Source organism: Crotalus tigris, unplaced genomic scaffold, assembly GCF_016545835.1.
Source record: "Crotalus tigris isolate CLP2741 ecotype Arizona unplaced genomic scaffold, ASM1654583v1 scf7180000020963.25688851:1431469, whole genome shotgun sequence".
Lineage (NCBI taxonomy): Eukaryota > Metazoa > Chordata > Lepidosauria > Squamata > Viperidae > Crotalus > Crotalus tigris.
The window spans coordinates 427810-450589 of NW_024098281.1; the positions used below are offsets into that span (position 1 = coordinate 427810).

General features: G+C 53.9%; 1 protein-coding gene across 7 annotated transcripts in view; it reads left to right on the top strand.

The window, feature by feature from the left end:
- Positions 1 to 22780, top strand: part of UNC13B (unc-13 homolog B) — a 153222-nt gene that overhangs the window by 91105 nt on the left and 39337 nt on the right. For 2 of the 7 annotated variants that reach the window (XM_039369068.1, XM_039369070.1), the window contains exons 2-9: positions 4641 to 4663; positions 7370 to 7416; positions 9209 to 9287; positions 10172 to 10177; positions 10724 to 10798; positions 11506 to 11725; positions 15016 to 15243; positions 15383 to 15524. In XM_039369068.1, coding sequence (XP_039225002.1) covers positions 4641 to 4663; positions 7370 to 7416; positions 9209 to 9287; positions 10172 to 10177; positions 10724 to 10798; positions 11506 to 11725; positions 15016 to 15243; positions 15383 to 15524 — 820 coding nt within the window. Of the gene's footprint in view, positions 1 to 3668; positions 3691 to 4640; positions 4664 to 7369; positions 7417 to 9208; positions 9288 to 10171; positions 10178 to 10723; positions 10799 to 11505; positions 11726 to 15015; positions 15244 to 15382; positions 15525 to 22780 lie in introns of those variants that run through there. The other 5 variants (XM_039369071.1, XM_039369073.1, XM_039369074.1 and 2 more) reach the window with 4 other exon arrangements.

A 22780-nucleotide genomic window follows, 5' to 3' on the forward strand; every position in this document is an offset into this window, starting at 1 on the left:
GTGGACGCTTTCCTTGGCAGTCTTGGAAGAGGGGAGGGTGTGGGTGTCCCAAGTGCCCCCTGGTTGCTTGTTTCCATAACGAAGAAGGGAGTCCCCGGCTACCCGGATGGCACAAAATGGCCTGGAAAGGAGCCAAGGGAACATTCCCCCCCTCCCCACCCGGTTTGGTTCCCACAACTTTTCAGGGAAAAGCTGTGCTGGACCCAGGAGGCTCACTGCAGGCCCCATAGACTGTAGAGCAGTGGTTCTCAACCTGTGGGTCGGGACCCCATTTGGGGTCGAACGACCATTTCATGGGGGTCGCCAAACAACGCAGTCCGCCATTTTCCCCCCCTTTTCCTTAGCTGTGCTACTCCCTTTTATTCTATTGGCTTTTGAAAGCCAATAGAACAGACTCTCTTGAATAGAGCCTAATTCTTTTGGCTTTCAAAAGCCAATAGGAATTGTCCAGGCTGTCTCTGCCTTGCTGAGCCCGCCAAAAGTCCCATTCTGCAAACGGTGCTGCCCCAGTTGAGTAGTCCTCGACTTACGACCGGTTGAGTAGTCCTCGACTTACAACCGGTTGGGGGGGGTCGCGGCATTAAAAAGGTTGAGAACCACTGCTGTAGAGATTTGAGGGTGCTGCCATTGGCAGGGAGAGGGTTCAGGAACTCTGCCCTTGATGCTGTGCCCAGCCCGGAGCCTAGAAAAGCAGGGAAGTGTTGCAGAGCGTTCCCAGCTCCTCCTAAATCCGGGGACCTTAAAATACCTGCCAGAGTTAGAGGTTCGTGAAAAGGCTTTTCTTTGATCAACCGTGGGGGTGTACACGGGCTGGAGGGGGGAGCCTTAGCAGCCGAGACTCCTGTTAGAAGCCCTCTCTTCCCCGATCATCCTGTGGCTGGGAGACGAGCATAATGTCATCCATCCATCCATCCATCCATCCATTTCCCATTTTGAAAGAGAGAAATCCCTTCCCATGAAGTCTGAGGCCCGCCCAACAGCTCTTGACGTAGGCCAGTGTTTCCCAAACTTGACAATTTTAAGGCATGAGGACTTCAACTCCCAGAATTTCACAGCCAGCACAGGCAGATGTGATCCCTGCTAAAAAAGCCACAGAAGCAAAGAGCTGCTGAGCCTCTTGTTCCTCAGGATGTCTGACACGTAAACAGCAGCCGCTTATTCTCTCTGGGCTGTCCGAGCTCCTCAGGCCGTGTCCGCAGCCTTGGACATGCTGGGCCGTGCTTGATTCTGGGAGAGCTCCCAGCTGCCTGCTCGTTTTCCCACATGGTGAAGACTGATTAGGAATGACAGGGAAACCGGGGTTGGCGTGTGTGCGGTTGGCCCAGCACGTTTTTCTCATCGTCCTCGCCAAGAGCAGGATTGGTTTCTCCGCCGATTTCTTTCCGGGTCTTTTGAGTCAAGCCAGTTTCCGGACTTAGATTTGAGTTGCTGGCTGAGAAAGATGGGAAGGTCTACCGTGAGACACCTGGAACCCAAACACTTCCCCCAAAGTTGGGAAACTCTGCATTGTGGGAGGGGAGTTAGCCTGGGGAGAGCAGGGGCAGGTGGAGGGAAGAGGCAGGCCCAAAGCACCACGGATTTTCCCCCCAAATGCAAAGAGCTCGATTGCCCCACGTTGGTGGATTCAGGGCTTTCAGATGTTTGCTGAGAAATTGTCCTTTTGTGGTCACCAAAAGTTTTGTGTTTTCCCCTGGGCAGGCCTGGCCAAGGTTTCTCTTCTGTTGCCGCTTTGTGTGAGGGTCAGACTCTTTTGACGTATCAGCTGCTTTGTCCTTCTTGGATTAATCCTATTGCCTCTTTGCCTTGTTGCAGGCCAAGCACATCCTGAGGGTCCTGAGGGCTCTCTGAGCTTGGTTGTTTTCTTGCAGACGTTTCATGACCCAACTAGGGAACATCATCAGTGCTAGAAGGGAGTGGGGTTTCCAGGGAGGAGGAGGACTGTGGGGTCCTTAGTGCTTTCTGAGCATGGTGGTTTCCTTGCAGACATTTCATGACTGCTGGACTAGATGACCTCCAAGTCCCTTCCAACTTTACTATTATTATTATTATTAACTAGGGCAGGGGTAGGCAACCTTGGCTCTTTTATGACTCGTGGACTTCAATTCCCAGAATTGAATTCAATTGATTTGAATTGAATTCAGGAATTCTGGGAGTTGAAGTCCACGAGTCATAAAAGAGCCAAGGTTGCCTACCTCTGAACTAGGGAATGTTGTCAGTGCTAGCGATCATCATAATCAGACTAGCACAGTAGTTTGGATAATGTGACCTCTGCAAGAAAGCCACCAAACTCAGAGAGCACCAAGTACCCCAGAGGTTAACTCTGAGCTACAAGTATTCTCTTTTATTGCTTCCTGGGGTGGTTTGGCAATAGGCCATTATGCTAAAGGGATATCCTTCAATTTGCTATTATGGATGCAGATTCTTCTCCTTGCGGGAAACGTTCCTCAGCCGTATTTGCTTTCAGGAGTATGAAGTATTTGGTCATATTGGTGGTGTCCTGGAGGGCTTGGGCATCTCGTGGACTTGATGGCCACAAATCAGGGGGTCTTCTGGTGTCTGGTTCAGGTGAAGCTTGGGAAGGAGAGGAAGACGGAGAGAGAGCAAATAACTTGAGGGAGCCCTGGCCAGAGTCAACCAAACAGCTGTCCCAAAGGTGCTTTTTTTCTCTCAAAGGCGTTCAGTTCTGACTGAATGGTGGGAAATGGAAGGATTTATATTACTTGCAGTCGTTCTTCCATTCCTCAGCATTCAGTCAGAACTGAAGAAGCTTCTTGGTTGAGAAGCGAAACATCTTCGAGAAAAAAACCCAAGAAAGTCCAAGTTGCCTTTTGAAAAAGCATCTTTGGGACAACCATATCTTGGAGGATTGAGAATCTCCATAGATCAGTGGTTCTCAACCTGTGGGTCGGGACCCCATTTGGGGTCGAACGACCATTTCACGGGGGTCGCCAAACAACGCAGTCCACCATTTTCCCCCCTTTTCCTTAGCTGTGCTACTCCCTTTTATTCTATTGGCTTTTGAAAGCCAATAGAATAGACTCTCTTGAATAGAGTCTAATTCTATTGGCTTTCAAAAGCCAATAGGAATTGTCCAGGCTGTCTCTGCCCTGCTGAGCCCACCAAAAGTCCCATTCTGCAAACGGTGCTGCACCAGTTGAGTAGTCCTCGACTTACGACCGGTTGAGTAGTCCTCGACTTACGACCGGTTGGGGTCACGGCATTAAAACGGTTGAGAACCACTGCCATAGATATTCAGCCAAACATCCCCATCCTGGACAGGGTGAAGAGCCATGTGTTCCCTCAAATAGGCCCTTTGACAAAAGATTTATTTCTCAGGCTACTTTGAAGGCCAGGATCTCTGCAGGTAAAAGCAAAGAGTTTTGCATGGATTTGTTATTGTTTGCTAAAGTTCATTCTTAGAGCTTCTAACTTTGACATCCGTTTCAGGTTTTTTTATTTTGTGATGTAGACCCCACAGAGCCAGTCTGGAGCTGGGTGACACCAAAATCAAATCAGTCAGTTTGTGAAAGTTGACTCTTGAGCTGCACACAAAGAAGAGCAGCCAGAGGGACAGAAAGGCCCAGTGGAACAGAGCACTAGCCAAAACATCTCTTCACAACTCATCACCTGCCATCAAACCACGATCCAAAGCCTCATTGACATCAGTTTCAGACCCTTCCAGAATGCTGGGTGAGGGGAGCGGGGGGGAGGGGTTGATCTTATGTTCAGGCATAACACAACTATTTGGACTTTCTATTAGTTATGATATCAGACCCTAAACCGGGGGTAGGCAACCTTGGCTCTTTTATGACTCGTGGACTTCAATTCCCAGAATTCCTGAGCCAGCATGGCTCGGCTTGGAAACCTCTCCCTGTGCCCTCAGCATGGCTGGCTCAGGAATTCTGGGAGTTGAAGTCCACGAGTTATAAAAGAGCCCAGGGTGCCTACCCCTGCCCTAAACCAAGCAACTATAGCAACTTTATGACCGGTGGACTTCAACTCCCAGAATTCCTGAGCCAGTCACGCTGGGTCGGGAATTCTGGGAGTTGAAGTCCCCAGGTCCTCAGTTATGAATTGCCCTCCCCTGCCCTAAACCTTCCTGTGGGTCACCACTGCCTCCCTAGAGTCTTCCATACTGCGAGAAGCCCCCCTCCCCCAGCCTCGCTCAGGGGCTTCTCCGCCCTATGGTTACTGACGGGTTTGGGATGGGGGAGACTCACCCCATGCCAGGGCTTGATTGGGATCCCTGGTCCAGAGTCAAGGAATGGGATGGTTTGGGGTAGTGATCTCACGCTTCTAGGAGAAGGATTTGGTTCTGCTTGTTGCTATCCAGTAGTAAAGTTGTTTTTTGTAATGCGAAGCAACAATAAGGAATGTTTTTACTGAAAGGCAAGCAGAATCTGCATTGAAAACATGGGCCCAGCCTCTCAGCCACCCATTTGCCAGCCTCCCTGGCCACTGCAACTCCACCAGCTGGCCCTCCCCACCCAGAGGGGGATTCTGGGTTGACATTCAGGGGGTTGGGGGCAACGCGGCCGTGCAAGTTTGCTCCACTCGCCAAACTTCACCCGTAACCGATATATGTCCTACTAACCATGTTTACTCTCCTTTCCTGTCTGCTTTTTCCTCCTCCTTTGCAGAGAGAAGTAGAGGAGAACTTCAGGTTATTGACTCTCCTTTGTGTGTTTCTGACTGACTCTGGTGTGTGTCGTTCTTGCATGTCCCTTTGAGTTGCTTTGGCTGAGGCTTGATGTGTTTGGGGAGGGTTGGCATGTGCCGGCTTCTAGAGGCATGGCTGATCCGGACAGAGGAGAGACCTTGTGGCGCCTTGGCCTGAAGGAGCAGCCAAGGGCCGATTCCTAGCCGTGATCCCTGGGTGACCTCCCCCCCCCCAAGCCCAGTTCGCAAAGAGGACAAGGTTGCTGCATGACACAGAAAGGCTGGGGGGGGGGAGCCAGGTGGCCTTCAGGGCTCTGTAGAGCTGGGGATTCTCTTCCGGGCCTGCTTCTCTGCACCGTCCTGGAAGGAATCTGCTGGAAAGACCACCACATGCTCCTTATTTAAAGATACGAAGAAAGAAATATAAACATCAGTGGTCTGAAAGAAGAGCACTTGTTTCTTTGCAGTGCTCTCTGGCAAATGAGCAAAAGCATGTGCTGCTTCTTGGAAAGGCTGAAGAAAGAGGATTGTATGAACCCCTTGCCCCAGCTGTGGGGGGGGGTGTGGATTTCTCACTTTCCGGCATGAGAAAAATCTGTGGGTACAAAGAGACACCCCACTGCCCAGCAGGGCTGCCATTTGCACCGAGGTCCCCTTTTATTTGCAGAGGCAGCTGATGCCCCGAAGCCCCGTTCTATAGGAGATCCTTCACATTCCTTGTTTGGTTCTCTTTGCAGTCAGGAATTGATGTAAGGCTTGGTGCTCCTTAGGCCCCCTGACCCCGTTGCCCCCAGGAGACGAGAGTTGCAGGAGATCCACATTCGTGGGTGGCGGAGAAATCAGAGAGAATGTCCCGGTTCACCTGCCACTGGAGCCACAAAGGAACAGCTGGAAACGGGAAAAAAGAGACCAGCCACTCCAGCTTATGTTGCCTCTATTATTCTTTTCTTTCCTGAAGGGCTAAAGGCACACAGGGTTTGTACAGTGCCAGCCAAACTCAGAAATGCAGGCACAAATGTTTTGGCCTCAGCTATGAATGGGAGGGTCTTTTTCACTCCTGTCTTCGGCAGGGGGTGGGAGGGAGCTCCTCGATCAAAGGATGGACTTTTTGCTGGCAGCTAAAACCTTTCAAAGCAATAATCCTCCTGTTTTGCTAGAATCTCTTTCCTGCTGGACATAAAATGGGCAGAACGGTATCTGGAAGGTGGCCATCGGTGGGAGGGGGGACCCGTGGTCTTAAACAAACGAGAAAGGCTGGGGTAATTTACTGCAAATTGGATTATCTCGGGTCAGGCCAAGTACAACGAAGCCATCGAAGGCCATTTGCTCTCTGGGATGGAGATGTTGGCAGTGGCTCAGATTATGTCCAGCAGAAAGTCAAGCGGATCTGGATCTGCAGCCAGTGGTGGACGAGACCGCTGGAGGCCAAATTGGGGTGGGGGTGGGTTGCCAATGATGGGAGGGGCGCCTCACCACCCAAGGAAGAAGAAAGCTGATTTATGTTGCTAGCTGTCCTGTCTCCTTTGCTGCCTCGGTGGAAGCGCAAGGTGGAGACGGTTGTGCGAAGTCTTAAAACAGGGAACAAGGAGTGAGGCAGTGCACGGTCTGTCGTTATTTTGGGAGCCCGTTGTGAGCTGGCTGTGTGGGTATGGGAGGGGCTCACACTGAGGCTGGGGGGGGGGTCGCTTTGACCGTCCCTCTTTCTGATAGCTTCCCAGCCAGCTCCTCTTTAGCAGCAGAAGCAGCAGCAATTTCTGTGCTTTTTTAGACAGACGCTGCTCGGAGGGGTGTTCAAACTTGGCCCCTTTAAGACTTGTGGACTTCCAGAAAAGTTGAAGTGGGGGAATTCTGGGAGATGAAGTCCATGGATCTCAGAGTTTGCCAAGGTTGGACACCCCAGTGAAGGGAATTGCACATCCTCTTGGTCCCGGGGAGGGGAAGAAGAGGAGCCCCCCTCCAGCCCCTCTCCTCTAGAAGCTAGAGAGCCTCTCCTCAGCCCTGCCTAGGGCCAGCTGGGGTCTGCAGAGGAAGGGCAGACTCGGGAGGATGTCTCTGGCGGGGTTTCTGTGCCAGGAAAAGACAGGCTCTGCCGGTGACCGTGAAGAGGACCTCTCTTGCTGCTCGGAGTGGGTGTCCAGGGCTGCTCTGGAGGGTGACCGGCTGCTGAATCCCCCGGCCGTTGCCTGCCACATAAAGCCCCTGGAGCTCAGAGTCTGCCCAGGCCTGGACTCCCAGTTTCCACCATCTTGGGTGAGGCCTCAGGGCTCACCTGGGCCTCTGCCAGCGCCCCGCAGCCCTTCCTGAAGACGCTTGCAGGTGCCACTCTGGCTGCGGGTGCAAGAGACTGGCTGGAGAGGCAAGGGCCCTTGGCAAAGAGGGGGCCACTGGGGGGCTTCAGTGGAGGTATGTGGTGTCCCCGCCTTGGTCTTACCAACCTGGGTGAAAGGTTTGCACTTGGCAGGCTGAGATTGTAGAAGAAAGTTTCCCCTTTCCCTCCCCCCCCCAGGTTGTACCGAACAGGCTGTGTTTCCCTCGTGTCCACACCGGTGTCTCCCATCAGCCCCTGCTCCCCCCCCCATCCCTGCTGTGGACCGCTGGCCAGGGAGCCCCTGCCTGTGTTTTTATGCATGGATCTCCTCCTTGAGTGCGTCCCTTCAACTTGCTGGATGGGAAGTAATTCTGTCGTTTTCTCTCTTTTCCATCATTGAAGGGTTCGGAGGATGGCAGCCCCTCAAAGTCTCCATGGTTCAAAGGAGGGTGAGTAGCCTTGGAGGCCCCTGCAGCACTCGCTTGCTCTCTCTCTCTTTCTCTCTCTCTTTCTCTCTCTACACAGAACTGCTCTTTCCATGGGGCATCTTTCCTTCCTTCCTCCCTCCCTCCCTCCCTCCCCCCTCCCTCCCATCCATCCATCCATCTTTCCTGCACCAGTTCCTAACCCCTTCCTCCCTTCCTCCCTCCCTCCCATCCCTCCTTCCCTCCCATCCATTCATCCATCCATATTTCCTGCACCGCAACTCCTAACCCCTTCCTCCCTCCCTCCCTCCCATCCCTCCTTCCCTCCCATCCATCCATTCATCCATCCATCCATCCATCTTTCCTGCACAGCAGCTCCTAACCCCTTCATTCTTTCCTTCCTCCCTCCCATCCCTCCCATCCATCCATCCACCCATCCATCTTTCCTGCACCGCTGCTCCTGACCCCTTCCTCCCTCCCTCCCTCCCATCCCTCCTTCCCTCCCTCCCATCCATCCATCCATTCATCCATCCATCTTTCCTGCACAGCAGCTCCTAACCCCTTCCTTCCTTCCTTCCTCCCTCCCTCCCTCCCTCCCATCCATCCATCCATCCTTTCCTGCACCGCAGCTCCTAACCCCTTCCTTCCTCCCTCCCTCCCTCCCTCCCATCCATCCATCCATCCATCCATCCTTTCCTGCACCGCAGCTCCTAACCCCTCCCTCCCATCCCTCCCTCCCTCCCATCCACCCATCCATCCACCCACCCATCCATCCATCCATCCATCCATCCATCCATCCATCCTTTCCTGCACCGCTGCTCCTGACCCCAGGCCTTGGAAGATTTTGAAGCCGGGCTCCCCCTCAGCAGAGCGCTCGCACTCCCCTTCTTTCCAGCCTGACTTGGGGTGCTGCCAGGAGAGAGGCGGAGAAGCCCCCCCTTTTCAGGCTGTTTGATTTTCCGTGTGTGAATATACTCGGAGAGAGCCAGATGGCTTTGATCGGCAACATTTGAATTCGCTGCTGCTGCTTGTGCACAACTGTTGTGTGGTAGTGGGGGGGGGGCCCCGAGGGAATAGGGGGCACAGCAGCTCCCAACGTGGACTGAGACTGATCCAGGCAGGGGGTGAAGGAGAAGGGGAAGGGGCCGATCTCTGGGCCCGGCCCTCCCCACAGACTGCAGGAGCCCTGAGCTGGCTCTGCCATTCAGGAAGGAGCTTAATATAGCTGCCATGGGGGGGGGGAGGGCTGACTTTGAGCAGAGGGCAAAGAAGGCCCCCTTCAGGGTTCTGGAGGATACCACGGTTGGGGAGGGGGGTCTTTGAGGGGATCTTATAAGATGCCAACATTTTAGTCTTGAAAGGGCAGCTGGGGGACACCCTGTGCCTCCCTCCCTGGTAAATCTGGGCAGGTCACAGCTCGGCCAGCCTCTTCTGGGGGAAGTGGAGAGCAGCCCTGGTTTAACAAGGCATGTGTGTGTGGGAGGGAGTTTGAGGGGCCTTTGAGAGCCGCAGGCTGAAGGCTCTTTCTGTGTCCAGACCCACAGAGGCTCTTGCCATATTTATTTATTTATTGTTTTATTGTCATATTATTGTTTTAATTTTGTACGCCGCCCTGAGTCCCTTGGGATTGGCCGGCATATAAATTTTAGAAATAAATAAATATCCCAATCCTCTCTTGCCTTGGCCACCTATGTTCCTGGATGCCATGGGGGCTCTCCCATTCACCCCGCTCCCTTCATGGCCAGGGAGCGTCTGGCTGGGTTTCTGCAACATCCCCCTTGCCCGCCCTAACGCCCTCCATCCCTGTTGCTTCTAGGCCAGCGGGTGGCCTGTACGGCATCGACAGCATGCCTGACCTACGGCAGAAGAAGCCGCTTCCGCTCGTCAGTGACCTGGTGAGAGGACCTCCTCGGTCACAGTATGGCCCCCACCCCAGCTTTGGGCTACGGGTTGCCGTGCACCATAGCGGCAGCATTTCCCCCGGAACACAGACGGACGTTCTGCTGGTTGGAGGGGGGGGTGAGGGGTGGAGAGGCACTTCCCCGTCCTACTCTCGAGTAGCAAAGAGAGGGGCAGGCAGCAAGGGAAAGCGCCTTTGGGGCCTCCCACAGCTCTGTTGACTGCTCAGCGTGCCCTTAGGGTTGTGGGGCACGGGGACGGGGAGGGGGGGGGCTGGGACAACTTTGCTGTTCCTGGGTAACTCATTTCCCCCCCCCCCACTCAAGTTCTTTTGAGTGTGAGAATGTGGAGCCTTCATCCACAAAAAAGCCACTCTTGTGACCCGAAATGTGACAAAGAAAAGAAATGGGGGTCTGTGGTCCCATCTAGTTTTGGGGTCTTGAGAATACCCCCCTCCCCCCAACTGCAGCCTCTTTTCCCAGTGAAAGCGGGGGGGGGGAGAGATTTGGGACAAGAGGTGATGGGCCAGAAACAGCCCCACGTCAGGAAAATGGGATGGGGAGGGGGCCTTTGGAGCGTATTTTTGTGGGGGAGGGAAGGTTTCCCTCTGTACTTCCAGGTGGCAGAGTTAAAAAAGCCGGGGTGGGGGTGGGGGGGTGTTCCAGCTGTGGGGAAGCAAATAGGAGGAGGGAGGTGGGGAGCCTCTGCCCACCCTTCTGTGGGGCTAGGGTGGGGTGGCCAGAGTGGCTGCAAGCCTTGGGGGTGGTCCTGGGGCTTGCTGAGGGGCCCCTTGGTTGGGGTCCGGTAGCTGAGGGCAGGGTGGCATTAGTGGCATTAATGTGTTCTGCTTCTCTTGGACGCTGGCGCTTCCCTCCCGCAGGCCATGGTAAGTAAGCGGAGAGGAACATCCAGCTTCCTTCACCGAAGGGGTGTTCTCCCCCCCACACACACACTTTTCTGGAGTGCCTTGTGGCCCGTACGCCTCCTGGCAGTGGGGGACTTGCCCCTGATGGCCTCGATGCTTCCAGCCTGCTGACTGCTTGGCTCCTGCCTTCCTGGACTGGCCGACTCGCCCTGGGGGGAGGAGGAGGAAGAAGGCCTGGGTGAGGCACAGCCGGGGCCCTCCAGGCATTGGCAGTCTCTCCCAGCAGATGGCCAGTCCAGCCAAGGGCTCCAGGACAGGGCATCTTCCCTTCTCCTTCCCACCTGAGACCCTCCACAGGTGGGAGAGCTGGGGAAGGCCCCCAGGTGGGGGCCGAGAGATCCTCGGGGGGAAAGGGAAGAATAGTGATGGCGGTTGAGGGCTGAGGGGATGGGGCAGGCAGGGGAGGAGGGCTCAGATGGTTCTCTCTTGAGGGGCTTCCATGCCCAAGAGACACCTCCCCAAAGAAGTGTGCCCTCTGAGGCCCCCAATAACTGATTCCTTTTCCAGTCGCTGGTGCAGTCACGAAAGGCGGGCATCACTTCAGCCATGTCCACTCGGACGTCTCTCAAGGATGAAGAGCTGGTAAGGCCGGAGAGCAACTGGGCCAGGCCAGGAGGGGGAGGGAGGAAGGGGAGGTCCTGAGCCCGGGGAGGGGGGATCCTCTGAGGCTATCCCTGAGGTGCATCACCCCGAGGCAGCTACCCTCCCTCCCTCCCTGGCAGATGAGCAGAGCTGAGAGTGGGAACCTTTCAGCTACACAAAAGCCATTTCAGGTGCCCTCAAAGCAAGTGGGGGAGGTGTGTTGGGGCTCTTTGTTTATGCGAGACCACAGTGCTCAGGAGAGATGCTTGCTAGAACAGTGTTTCTCAACCTTGACCATTTTAAGGCATGTGGACTTCAACTCCCAGAATTCCACAGCCAGCATTGCTGGCTGTGGAATTCTGGGAGTTGAAGTCCACATGCCTTAAAATGGTCAAGGTTGAGAAACACTGTGCTAGAAGATGTGAGCCCACTCCTGCCCCTCCTTTGGGAAGGCCCTGGAGCTGGGGAGCCGTGGGGGGGGGGACCGAAGGAGTCAAGGGGGGTCGTGTTAGGCCCTGGCTGGGCATGCCAAGGGGCATGTTATCCTACCTAGGCTGGACTCTGCAGAAACCTCCCGGTAGTTTGCAAATGGAGGTCTGGGGTCTGCTCCAGGTATAGCCATCTCACATCCCCAGGATTGGGGGGGGGGATTTCTCTCCTCTCCCTGAGAAAAAGGGGTTTCTTTCTTGAACTCTTTTTTGTTTCAGAAATCACACGTGTACAAGAAGACCCTCCAAGCCTTAATCTACCCCATCTCCTGCACCACACCCCATAAGTTTGAGGTGTGGACCGCCACAACCCCCACCTACTGCTACGAGTGCGAGGGGCTCCTGTGGGGCATCGCACGCCAAGGGATGCGCTGTACGGAATGTGGGGTCAAGTGCCACGAAAAGTGCCAAGACCTGCTCAATGCCGACTGTCTGCAGAGTGAGTGGCGCTCCCTTTCCAGGCAGGGGGAGGGAGGTTGAGACCCCCAGGCTCTTGTGTGGCCTCTCCAAGCGACGAGGGGAGAGGGCCTTTCTTGAGCTGTGGCTGGCCAAAGGACCACGAAGGACTATTTTTGCGCCCTAACACAGATCCCAAACCCTCCAGGGTGCCACAATATGTTGGCATCCCCTTCAGCTTGCTGTTCCTGCTGTCTGCAAAGAACTGCTGGTGTTGTTTGAAGTAGAACTTCCTCCTGTCCCCCCCCCCTTCTGAGGAAGGAGAAGGAAAGGAGGGAGGGAAGAACAGAAGGGAAGGAAGGAGAAGAGAAGGAAGGGAGGGAAGGAGAAGGAAAGGAAAAGGGAAGGAAGGGAAAGAGGGAGGGAAGGAAGGGAAGGGAAGGAAGAAAGGAGAAGAGAAGGAAGGGAAGGAGAAGGAAAGGAGGGAGGTAAAGAAGGACAGAAGGGAAGGAAGAAGAAGAGAAGGAGGGAGGGAGGGAAGGAAGGACAGAAGGGAAGGAAGAAGAAGAGGAGGGAGGGAGGGAAGGAAAGAAGGGAAGGAAGGAAGAGAGAGAAGGAATTTTGTTAAATAAAATAAAATGGAGCACTTGGAGATAAGCCTGGATGCACCGCTAGTGAAGGACAAGTCATGTCCGAAGGGAGGAGGCTGACTTCCACACCCTCCCGGCTGAGGACCAGGGTCTGCCCCTTTATCCGCACTGGCAGCTCCTTCCCTATTGTGTGGTGAGGAGATGCCCAAGCGGAGAGATTCCCAGCTCCACAGAGGCAGAAATTCCGGGAGACGGGAGAAAAGGCGGCTTTCTCAGTCAGGGATCCGGTCCGAGAATTTAAGAGGAGAGCATGACCAAAGATGGAAGAGGGGGATCCTCTAGGAAACTGAATCGCGGGGTTCTGCTCATGCACCCCAACCCCTCTTCATGGCAGGCCGGGTTCTTCTGTCTCTCTCGGCCTTCATTGTCCCTTCGGAAGGGCCCTCATGGGGGAGGGGCTGAGGGGGTTGGCCTAAGCCCAGGGAGACCTGGGTGCAAAGCCCCTCCCTGCCATGGAAGATCTGCCCCCCCCCTCACTTTTGCTCAGTTCAGCCCGCGCCCCCTCCTCCCACACCCACTCCCGTTGGAGCAAGGCCAAGCCACGGAAGAAAGCCTGGCAGCCCCGCAGCTTGGGGGGCTCCCTGTGAGGAAGAGGAGGCCGGGTGCTTCTGGACTGGGTGGGCCCAGGAGGGGCCTGTGCCAAGCCGGGAAGCCCAGCTCGGGGCCCTCCGTGGGAGGGGAGGGGGCCCACCTTCCTTTTTTGGCAGCCGGGGTGCCGCGTGTGGAAGCGGTGATTAAAGCGCAGCCTCGACAGGTGCCCGTTTCCTCAGAGTCCCTCTGTCAAGAAATGTTGGCACAGCAGCCTCGGTGCCAGAGAAGACGGGTTTTATTTTAAGTGGCAAAGCCTATTTTCAGTTCCAAGAACAAATCATACGCAGGCCTTACCCTCCCACCCAGCAGATGTCCTCCATACCTCCATACGGGGGGGAGAGGCAAACTTTCTGAAGGAGCTGCGGGGCTTCCCTTCTCGCTGGAGGGAGACGGGCCTGGCCACCTGGACGCTTCTCCAGGGATGGCGGCCCGTGAGCTGCCAGGCAGGACCCAGCAGGGGCCTTTCCTTTTGGGAGACGGGCGCCCGGCTCTCTCCGGCCGGGAATCCTCCAGCTCTCTCTTGCCCCAGCCAGCCACCTCCTTCCCATGGCTTCTCAGCAGAGCAACCCCTGGGAGAAGACTGCTCAGCCCAGCAGCACGGCCCTCACCCTCCATAATGCACATCTCCCTGCAACCTGTCTGTGGCCCCTGCAGGCTCACCTGGGCTTCCCAGCACACACCTGCGGCCCTCACTGGGCTGCCCTTCCATCCTGCATCCCTTCCAAGCCTCTGCACCATCCACCTGCCTCCCTCCCCCGTTCTTGCTTGAACGACCCACACGATCCTGAAGTTGTAATGGCAGCTTGGACTGCTGGGATTCGGTGAATCAGAACAGAGCTGGAAGGGGACCTTGGAGGTCATGTAGCCCAACCCCCTGCTCAAGCAGGAGACCTTTTGCCATTGTAGTCAAATGGCTGTCCGGTCTCTTCTTGAAAACCTCCAGTGTTGGAGCACCCACAACTTCTGAAGGCAACTTCTACTGATTAAGTGTCCTCCCTGTCAGGAAGTTTCTCCTTAGTTCTAGGTTTCCTTCCCTCCTGGGTGAATTCCCATCCGTTGCTTCTCGTCCTGCCTTCTGGTGCTCTGGAGCAGGAGTCCCCAACCCCCTGTCCCGTGGACCAGCACTGGGCCACAACATATCAGCAACTGGGCCGCACTAACAAGCAAAGCCCCATCCGTGGGATGCAGGCAACACACAAAATCATGCCCTTTCTGATCCATGGAAGGGATCACAGTCCCTGGTGCCCAAAAGGTTGGGGGGTCTCTGCTTTGGAGAACAGCTTGATACCCCCCCCAGGCCAGCCCTCCAGTACTGGAATAAGGTGGCCATCTTGTCCCCAGGGATTTAAGGGTTAAGAATGGAGGCCTTTGAACTATGGTGCTGGAGAAGACTCCTGCGAGTCCCCTGGACTGCAAGGCGTTCAAACTGGTCAGTCCTAGAAGAGATCAACCCCGACTGCTCTTTAGAAGGCCAGACCCTGAAGTTGAAACTCAAGTACTTTGGCCACCTAATGAGAAGGAAGGACTCACTGGAGAAGAGCCTAATGCTGGGAAAGATGGAGGGCAATAGAAGAAGGGGACGACAGAGAATGAGATGACTGGATGGAGTCACTGAAGCAATAGGCGTGAACTTAAATAGACTCCAGAAGATGGTAGAGGACAGGAAGGCCTGGAGGAATGTTGTCCATGGGGTCGCGATGGGTCAGACACAACTTCGCAATTAACAACAACAACAACAACATTGCTGACCCTAAGCAATGCAGTCACCTGACACTGCACTTTGCAACCGCATTGCTTAGCGACCACAGTCCTGGTCCCAGTTGCCATTGCAACCTGGAGGATCACTCACCTCCCCCCTCCCCTGGAGCCCAGGTAACCAGGCAGGGTCTCTTTGGAGGGCTTTGCCAGCCCCCTCTCCCTTCTCTGGGCCAAAATGCCTCTTATCCAGGTGTTCCCCGAGTGTGGCTCTTCCTTCCCCCCCCCCCCCCAAGGTCATCCCCACATCCCATTCCAACTGGACAGAGGAGCAGATGCAGTGCAGACAGGCCAGTCCCGGTGACCCCGCCACACCCCTCTCCTCCCCCCTCCGCAGGAGCCGCCGAAAAGTGCTCCAAGCACGGTGCCGAGGATCGGACCCAAAACATCATCATGGCGATGAAGGACCGTATGAAGATCCGGGAGCGGAACAAGCCGGAGATTTTTGACCTGATCCGGGACGTCTTCGGGGAGAACAAGGTGACCCACGGGCAGCAGATCAAGGCGGTGAAGCAGAGCGTCCTGGATGGGACCTCCAAGTGGTCAGCCAAAATCACCATCACAGGTGAGGGAAGAAGCAGAGCCCTGGGGGTGGGGGAGGAGGGCAGCCCTCCTGAAGCTTGCCCCAGAGCCATGGACTCTGCTTCTGGGAAATTTCCTGGCCTCCCCCTCACCTCTTCTCTTCCTCCCCCCCCACCCGGCAGTGGTTTGTGCCCAAGGCCTGCAAGCCAAGGACAAGACCGGCTCCAGCGACCCCTATGTGACCGTCCAGGTGGGCAAAACAAAGAAGAGGACCAAGACCATTTTTGGGAATCTGAACCCCGTTTGGGAGGAGAAGTTCCATTTGTAAGTATCCCCGGCCTCGGTGCTGCTTCAGGTACTCCATATAAAAACATGGGGGTATTTGTACAGAGGGGCTGTTGCTCGGCACTGGGAAGAGGGGAAGTCAGGAGCGACCCCTGCCCCCCGTCGTGTGTTTCAAGCACCTGTCATGCTTCCGAAAGGAAGCAGCTTTTCAAAGAACTTTGAGGCTTATTCCTCTAAAAGAATCTTTTATTATTCTGCATAGTTTCGGCACTAACAAAGTTAAGCCAAAAACTGAATCCTCCCCCACCCGTAACAAAGCATAACTCACTCCTTCATTTTACAGTCATCAATCACATTCTCCAATTAATGTGAAGTGTGAAGTGCCCCTCCCTTTGCAGCTGGGCTGACCTTGGCCACACTGTGCTCAGACATTGTTATGATTAGCTAGCATATTTTCCCATCCACCAGACTATTACTTTAACTCTAGAAGTGCTATGCAGGCTAAATAAAACAGGTCTGCTTCTTCATATATGGCAAGCAAGAACATCCCATGTTAGCAGTCTTGACAGCAACAGGTTGCACGTAGATGTCTTTACTCCTCAGATTTATGTGGCCACCCAAATCCCAGAAGGGATCCATCCATGGCTTCTCACCCAACTGAGGCTCCCTGAAAGGAAGGCCTCCTTCCCACCTCCCAAGCAAGGACCCTGTGTAGGGAAGGCAGGGGGTCCTTGGACCCAGACTCTGAGGCTCCTCAGCAGGGCAGGAGGGCCGTTCTGGGGTGACCCCCGTGAGTTGTGTGCCTGGAGCCTTCCCCTCCATCTCCCGCCTGCAGCTCCTTCTCTGGAAGAAACGAACGGAACGGGCACGTTTCTCCTCTTCCTTCTGCTCCCTGCACCTGGCTGGCCCCCCTCAGAGCCTCAGCCAAGCCCAAGGCAGCTGCCAGGAAGTGTGTGCCCAAGAGGAAGGGCAGGAGGCGGAAGGCTGGCTGTGGGTGATCAAACCTGCCCTGAATGGCGCTCAGGGGGTGCCTGTGATTCAGGAAGCAGCCCTGCCGTCTTTCCAGGGACTAGGCCAGCCAGTTCGGCTGCTCCATGCAGGTGTTCTTTGGAGCGTTGGCTCTCTTCCTGCCTTTTTCCTCCAGAGGCATATAATCAGCAGCTGATTGCTCTGGCAGAGATCGGAGCCCCTGGGCTCTCTTCCTGGAGGTGGCAAATAAGGGAGGCGATGTAATTAGGATAATGAACCCTCATTATGCCAAGAAGGGCCGAGATGGCATGGCTGGGGATGGCAGGGCTGCATCAGGGGCCCTCCATGCAATGATCCTTAGAGAGTTTTCTGGCCTTTTGGAGCCAAGAGTGAAGTTTGGCACCAGTGTGTTGCACGTGGTGGGAAAATTCCTGTCTGCACGCACAAATAATGGAATTGTTACTAGCAGGGACTGATAAGGGGAAGCAATTGAATGAGAGTGTCCAAACAGCGTCATTAGCTGTGAAAAAGGCCAACAGCGCATTGGGTATCACAAGAAACGGTGTTGAAAATAAACATACTGAAAATAGAGGTGCCGATATTAGGATGACCTTGCATAAAGCAGTGGTGCGACCACATCTGGAACATTGTGCACAGTTCCAGGGCCCCACCTCAGAAGGAACATTGTGGAGCTGGAGAAGATTCCTTGCAGGGAAGGCAGCTTCCTCGGAGGAAAGTGGGGACATTGGAGGCTTTGGGCTCTGGAAGGGTGAACGAGAGGGGACAGGATGGAAGGGATTGAAGGAAGTGGAGAAAAGAGAAACTATGTTGAAATGGTTGGAAACTGATCAAAGGGAAGCAACCTGGAATTAAGGAGAAACTTCCTGACAGTGAGGACAATTAACCAGTGGAACAGCTTGCCTCCAGAAATCGTGGGTGCTCCATCACTGGAGATTTTTAAGAGGAGGCTGAACAGTCACTTGTCTGAGATGGTATAGCAGTGGTTCTCAACCTTTTTAATGCTGTGACCCCCAACCGGTCGTAAGTCAAGGACTACTCAACCGGTTGTAAGTCGAGAGCTACTCAACTGGTTCAGCACCGTTTGCAGAATGGGACCTTTGGCGGGCTCAGCAGGGCAGAGACAGCCTGGACAATTCCTATTGGCTTTTGAAAGCCAATAGAATTAGACTCTATTCAAGAAATAAAAGGGAATAGCACAGCTAAGAAAAAGGGGGAAAAAAATGGCGGACTGCGTTGTTTGGTAACCCCCGTGAAATGGTCATTTGACCCCAAATGGGGTCCCGACCCACAGGTTGAGAACCACTGTGGTATAGGTTCTCCTGCTCGAGCAGGGGGCTGGACTAGAAGACCTCCAAGGTCCCTTCCAGCTCTATTCTATTCATATGCTAGCTAAGAGGATCCGGGGGTGGCTAGAGCAGCTTCCTCAGAGGAAAGGTGGGGGGACGTTGGGGGGCTTTGGGCCCTGAAAAGAGGTGAACGAGAAGGGTCGGCATGGAGGTGTGTGGAATTATGGACGGTGTGGATAAAGCGGGCCAGGAGAAACAGCCCACCATGGTATTGAATCATGGAAGAATCAGGCTGGAAAAAAGAGAATAGTTTTTGTACAAGGTGGAACTTTGTTATATGGTGGCTCCTAGCTTGGCTGGCTTCAAAAAAAAAAAAAAAAAGGCTGAATGAATTTGGAGAGGTCCTGGGGGTCAATGGTTGCCAGCATTGATGGCCATGGAGCTCTTCTGGAGGCATCTGCTGGAGATTAGTGGGCTTCCTTCTGCTGTCAGTTGGCTCCTGAGAGGACAGACTGATGGACAAGATAGGCCAAGCACGTGATCCGGCTGGAGGAACAGCTTAGTAGTTCTTACATACTGCATGCAAGTTCACAAAACAGTAGAAGTGGAGAGCGGCTTGAAGTGTTATTAGGACGTTATTAGGAACCATGAGGAGAGGTTGGCCTTTGGGATATCAGAGCTATACAAACTGGCTGTTTCTTTGATTTGTTTGTTTTCCAAATAATGAGAGAGAGAAATACTGTTATTATCCTTTATTACATGTGCAGGCATTGTAATACGATACAAACTCCAATTTCCTACGATACAAAATCTGATTTCAGAGCCGTGTACCAGCATTATGGGGCTTGGAGTCCAGCCTCAAAAAGAGAGGGGAGGTGGCGGCCTTTTTGTCTCAATGCATTGAAAGCTCCAAATTGCCCCGCTGAGTAAAACAAAATCTCTTCACATGGGACGCTCAGAGATAAACCGATGTGGTTTTAATCTAAGCTGCCAAGGCTGCTTCAAATGCCCCAGGTGCCTCTGTCCCCAGCCTGGGGGGGGACTTCTACTCTGATGTCCAGGCTTGTTGGCCATGTTCTGTTTCTACAAGTAGTTGTGGGAGAGGAAGATGACAAAGGTGCAGCGGTTGGTGGAGGGAAGAGGGGAGAGTGAAAGGGGGGGGGAAGATGGGGTTAGAAGCAACAGAACGTAGGATCTGCAGATGGTGAATACTTCTTCCATTTGTACAGTAATGTTAGTTACCTCTGATGTCTTAACTTAAAATGATCAACTAAACAACTAAACAACCAAAGCTTTCCAGGGGAAGAAACTCCAAAACCCAATCTGGGAAAAAGCCATGGCAAAATGCTTGTGCCTCGTTTCCGAAGGACAGATGAGTTTTCATAGGGTCTGAAGTAAAGGACCAAATGACTTTTCTATCCGGCAGCAAATTGTCACATGTCTGCTCCAAAATGTGTCAGCCTTACCAGGTAGACCTGTCAGGAGACACAACCAGCTGAGCTAATTCTATTTTATTGCAAAGCAAAATGGACAGAATCTTGCAAGTCTGAAAGTGTGGTTTCCTTCCTCTTCCTTTATATCCTGAGAAATTGGAGAGTGTCTCTTCTGAGCCCCTTGCCCTGCTCAGTATCCAGCTCTGAGGCTAAGCTGTCTCTTTGCTGCATGTTCCCCTGGCCTTCTGTCTGCTTCCAGTCTTTCTCCTAAGCTCGTTCCCGTGTACCACTGCAAGGAGAGGCATCTGGCCCTTTGCATCCCTCAGGCAGGGGAAGGTAGGAGGGGACCCGGTGCAGATAAAATACCTGTTGAAGTGTTTAAAGGTGCAGGAGAACAAACAAATCTGTCCCCAGGCTATACGGCCTGCCGAAAGGGAGGGTAGTGTGGATCCTTCTGCTGATGGGGATGCAAGGAAACATGAAGCAAAGTCCTTGGTAGGCAACGCTTCTTTCAGATCTTCAAGGAAGCACAGAGGCGCACACGGAGAGGGAAATGTTCAGAGAAGGCAAGATGAGAGAGCAGCCCTTGGAAGGCTAATAGGGAGAGGGAGAGAATGCGGGAAGAAGGCCCCCAAAGAGGCCCTATTAGGGCTCCTCCGTCTGATTGTTCCTTTGAGGGAGCAGAGAGCCATGAAAGGGCTGTTTCCGGAGGGAGAAAGGCCCGTTATCCCCGTCTAATGGGAGTACATTGTAAAGAATGACAGAACTGGAATCACAGTATAATAGGCTGACATTCTACCAATTTGAGAAACGGGGGCAGGTGTCAGTCTGAAAAAGAAGCAGATTGTGAGCGCATCAAGGGAAAGGGAAAGATTTAGACTGATATTAAGAGTTAAGAAGACCTGGGGAGCATCAGGCAGCTTGCTCAGGGGACCCTCAGTTGACACGGGAGGCGGGGGTGAGCAAAGGTAGCAAATTGGCCTTGCAGGGGGGGGGGTTGCTCTGATCAGCAAGAAGTTCAGAGACAGCTGCTAAGAAAAACAACTGGGGAGTAGAAAGGCAGATGTGGAAAGCACAGCTGGAGAGTGGGAGAAACTCCTGGGCTCCAGGCTATTGCTGACAACAGGTCAAGGTGGCAAGCACCTGGTTCCACCATCACTGAGAGTTACCCTTCCTCAGTAGTGCCTGGTAGCGCAGTTCCCCCTCAGAGATTTGGCCAGGACCCCATCGAGGAGAGTCACAAGCGATAAAGAAAATGGCTGGCCAGGATCTTTCCTGGGTGGGTGCCAGAACTGGAGGGCTGCCTAGCATTTTAACCATTCCACCAGGCTCCCACCAGACCTCCATGGCAGAGCTGTTGGGGGTGGTGGTGTCTGGCTTGGGAGAGGGGAGGGGGATCATCCGATCAGCATCTCTCCCCCATCACCTCTTGTTCTGAGCTTTAGCTCTTCTGAGAGGCCCCCCCTCCCCTCTCTGGAGATGGTTCTCTCTTCCTGTCAGAGCGCTCTGCCTGTGGGTTTCCTGGCCAAGATTTCCCTCGCTTTTCCTCCCGATGGGAATCACTGGCTCGTTCGGTTTGCTCATGTGGCAAGATTTCCCTTTGTGCCTCTTTAGGGTTGGAACCGTTGGATTGAAGCTCTTCCCGTGAACCAGCCTTTGTTCTTTGATTGGTTCTCCTCTAGATGCCACAGATTCAAGGGCAATAAGGTCACCTTCCCCGGGTGTCAGTTGCCTTCTCTTCTTTGGCCGATTCCTAGGTTATGTCCAGGATAGCAGCACCCTTTGCTCTTTCTTCCACTTTCTGACAGATGAAGTTGTCATCCAGTGAGGACCAGAATGAGTTGGGCTTCTGACTCTCAGCAGATGCCGGGATAATTGCCCCTCCCCCCCCTTTACCACTCTTGCATGCCTCTCTGATAGCCTTTCTGCTCATCTGATGCAGAAAGACCTGGCCTGTATCTTCTGCCTGCCCAGATGGTCCATAGTAACCTCCTTCGGCGGGATCCCGTATAGGTTTTCTTTCTCCTCTTTTACTCCTGCCCAAAGGCTTTCAACAGGGTCTATGCTCTGATTCCCAAACATCAGTGCAATGTCAGAGGCCATTTCTATGGGGCCCCACAGAGTTTGAAAAGCAGCCCAAAGGCTGGCCTGCTGGGGTTGGGGCAGGGCTACGGAGATGTGTGCCGGGGCCCCAGTCCTAAAACCCGTCTCATTGGGGAATTTTGTGCGTCATCAGGTCAGTGTGTGGACTCCCAGTAACCCCTTGACAAAACTGCCTCCAGAATATAAGAGAACAATCATGCTAAACCCCAGACTGCGGGAGACATTGTAGTTATCTGGATCTGACAAGGAAGATGAGGGAGTCAGCAAAGATTTCCCGAGGTCTCCAGTGTAGATAACAATCCAGCTGGCCTGCGGGGTGTGATTGTGCGCCAACATCGATTATCTGCTGCAGGGAAGCCTCCCTCCTTTCCTCCTGAATTCTTCACAAGGGATTAAGGGGGCTGGAAGACCTTCCAGAATCTTCCCATCACAGCCGTTCCTCTCCCAAGTCTGCAGCAGTGAAACTAAAGGGCGGACAAGAGGGGGTCTCTCTTCCATTTTGCTAGCACACACACACACACACCACAGCTCGGGTGGGGAGGTGGATGTCCTTCCCCCAAATGTATTTATTTAAACAGTCTGCATGGCCAACTCCCTCATCTAGGATCAGCCCACAGGTCAGGGCTGCTCTTGGGTAGCCAGGCTGGTGGGGACACATCCTGGGGAATCCCTGTTGAAGAGGAGGAGAAGGTTGGCCTATGCAGTCAAATACAGGCAGTCGGTCGACTTGCAACACTTTGTCTAGTGACCATTAAAAGTTACAACAGCATTGAAAAAAGTGTGACCATTTTTCACACTTACGACCTTTGCCGCATCCCCATGGTCACGTGATCAAAATTCGGATGCTTTTGCCAGCTGGCTCATATTTACGACGGTTGCGGTATCCCGGGGTCGTGTGATCCCTTTTTGTGACCTTCTGAGAAGCAAAGCCAATGGGGAATCTAGGTCCGTTTAACCACCGGGTTACTAACTTATCAACTGCAGTGATTCACTTAACAACTGAGGCAAGGAAAGTCGTAAAAAGGGGCAAAGCTTACTTAACAAATGTCCCACTTAACAACAGAAATTTTGGGCTCAGTTGTGGTCATACGTCGAGGACTACCTGTGCTGAAGCAATTGGGGAAATCTTCGGGCCGCCCTTCAAGCGCACTAAAACCCGCTTCATTCCTGTCAGAAACAGTGGCAGTCTGGCGGCCTTGTGAGTCTGTGGGCTCAGGTTGCCCCCCCTCCCCCCAATCTTTTAAATATGTTTTAAGCATAAAATGGCCGAATTGGGGCCACAAGTGCCAGGTGGCCAGGAGGAGCAGGGCCGGAAGGCCAAATGGAAAGAATGTTCCAGAAAAGCCGTAGGAGTCTGGAGGGGGCAGAGGCCCACCTGGGCCAGGGTCTTGGAGGAGTCGGACGGGGCCTCCTCAGCTGCAAGTCTGGCAGGGGGAAGGCAGGGCAGGGCTGGTGGGCAGCATGGGGGAGGCGCCCCTTGTTT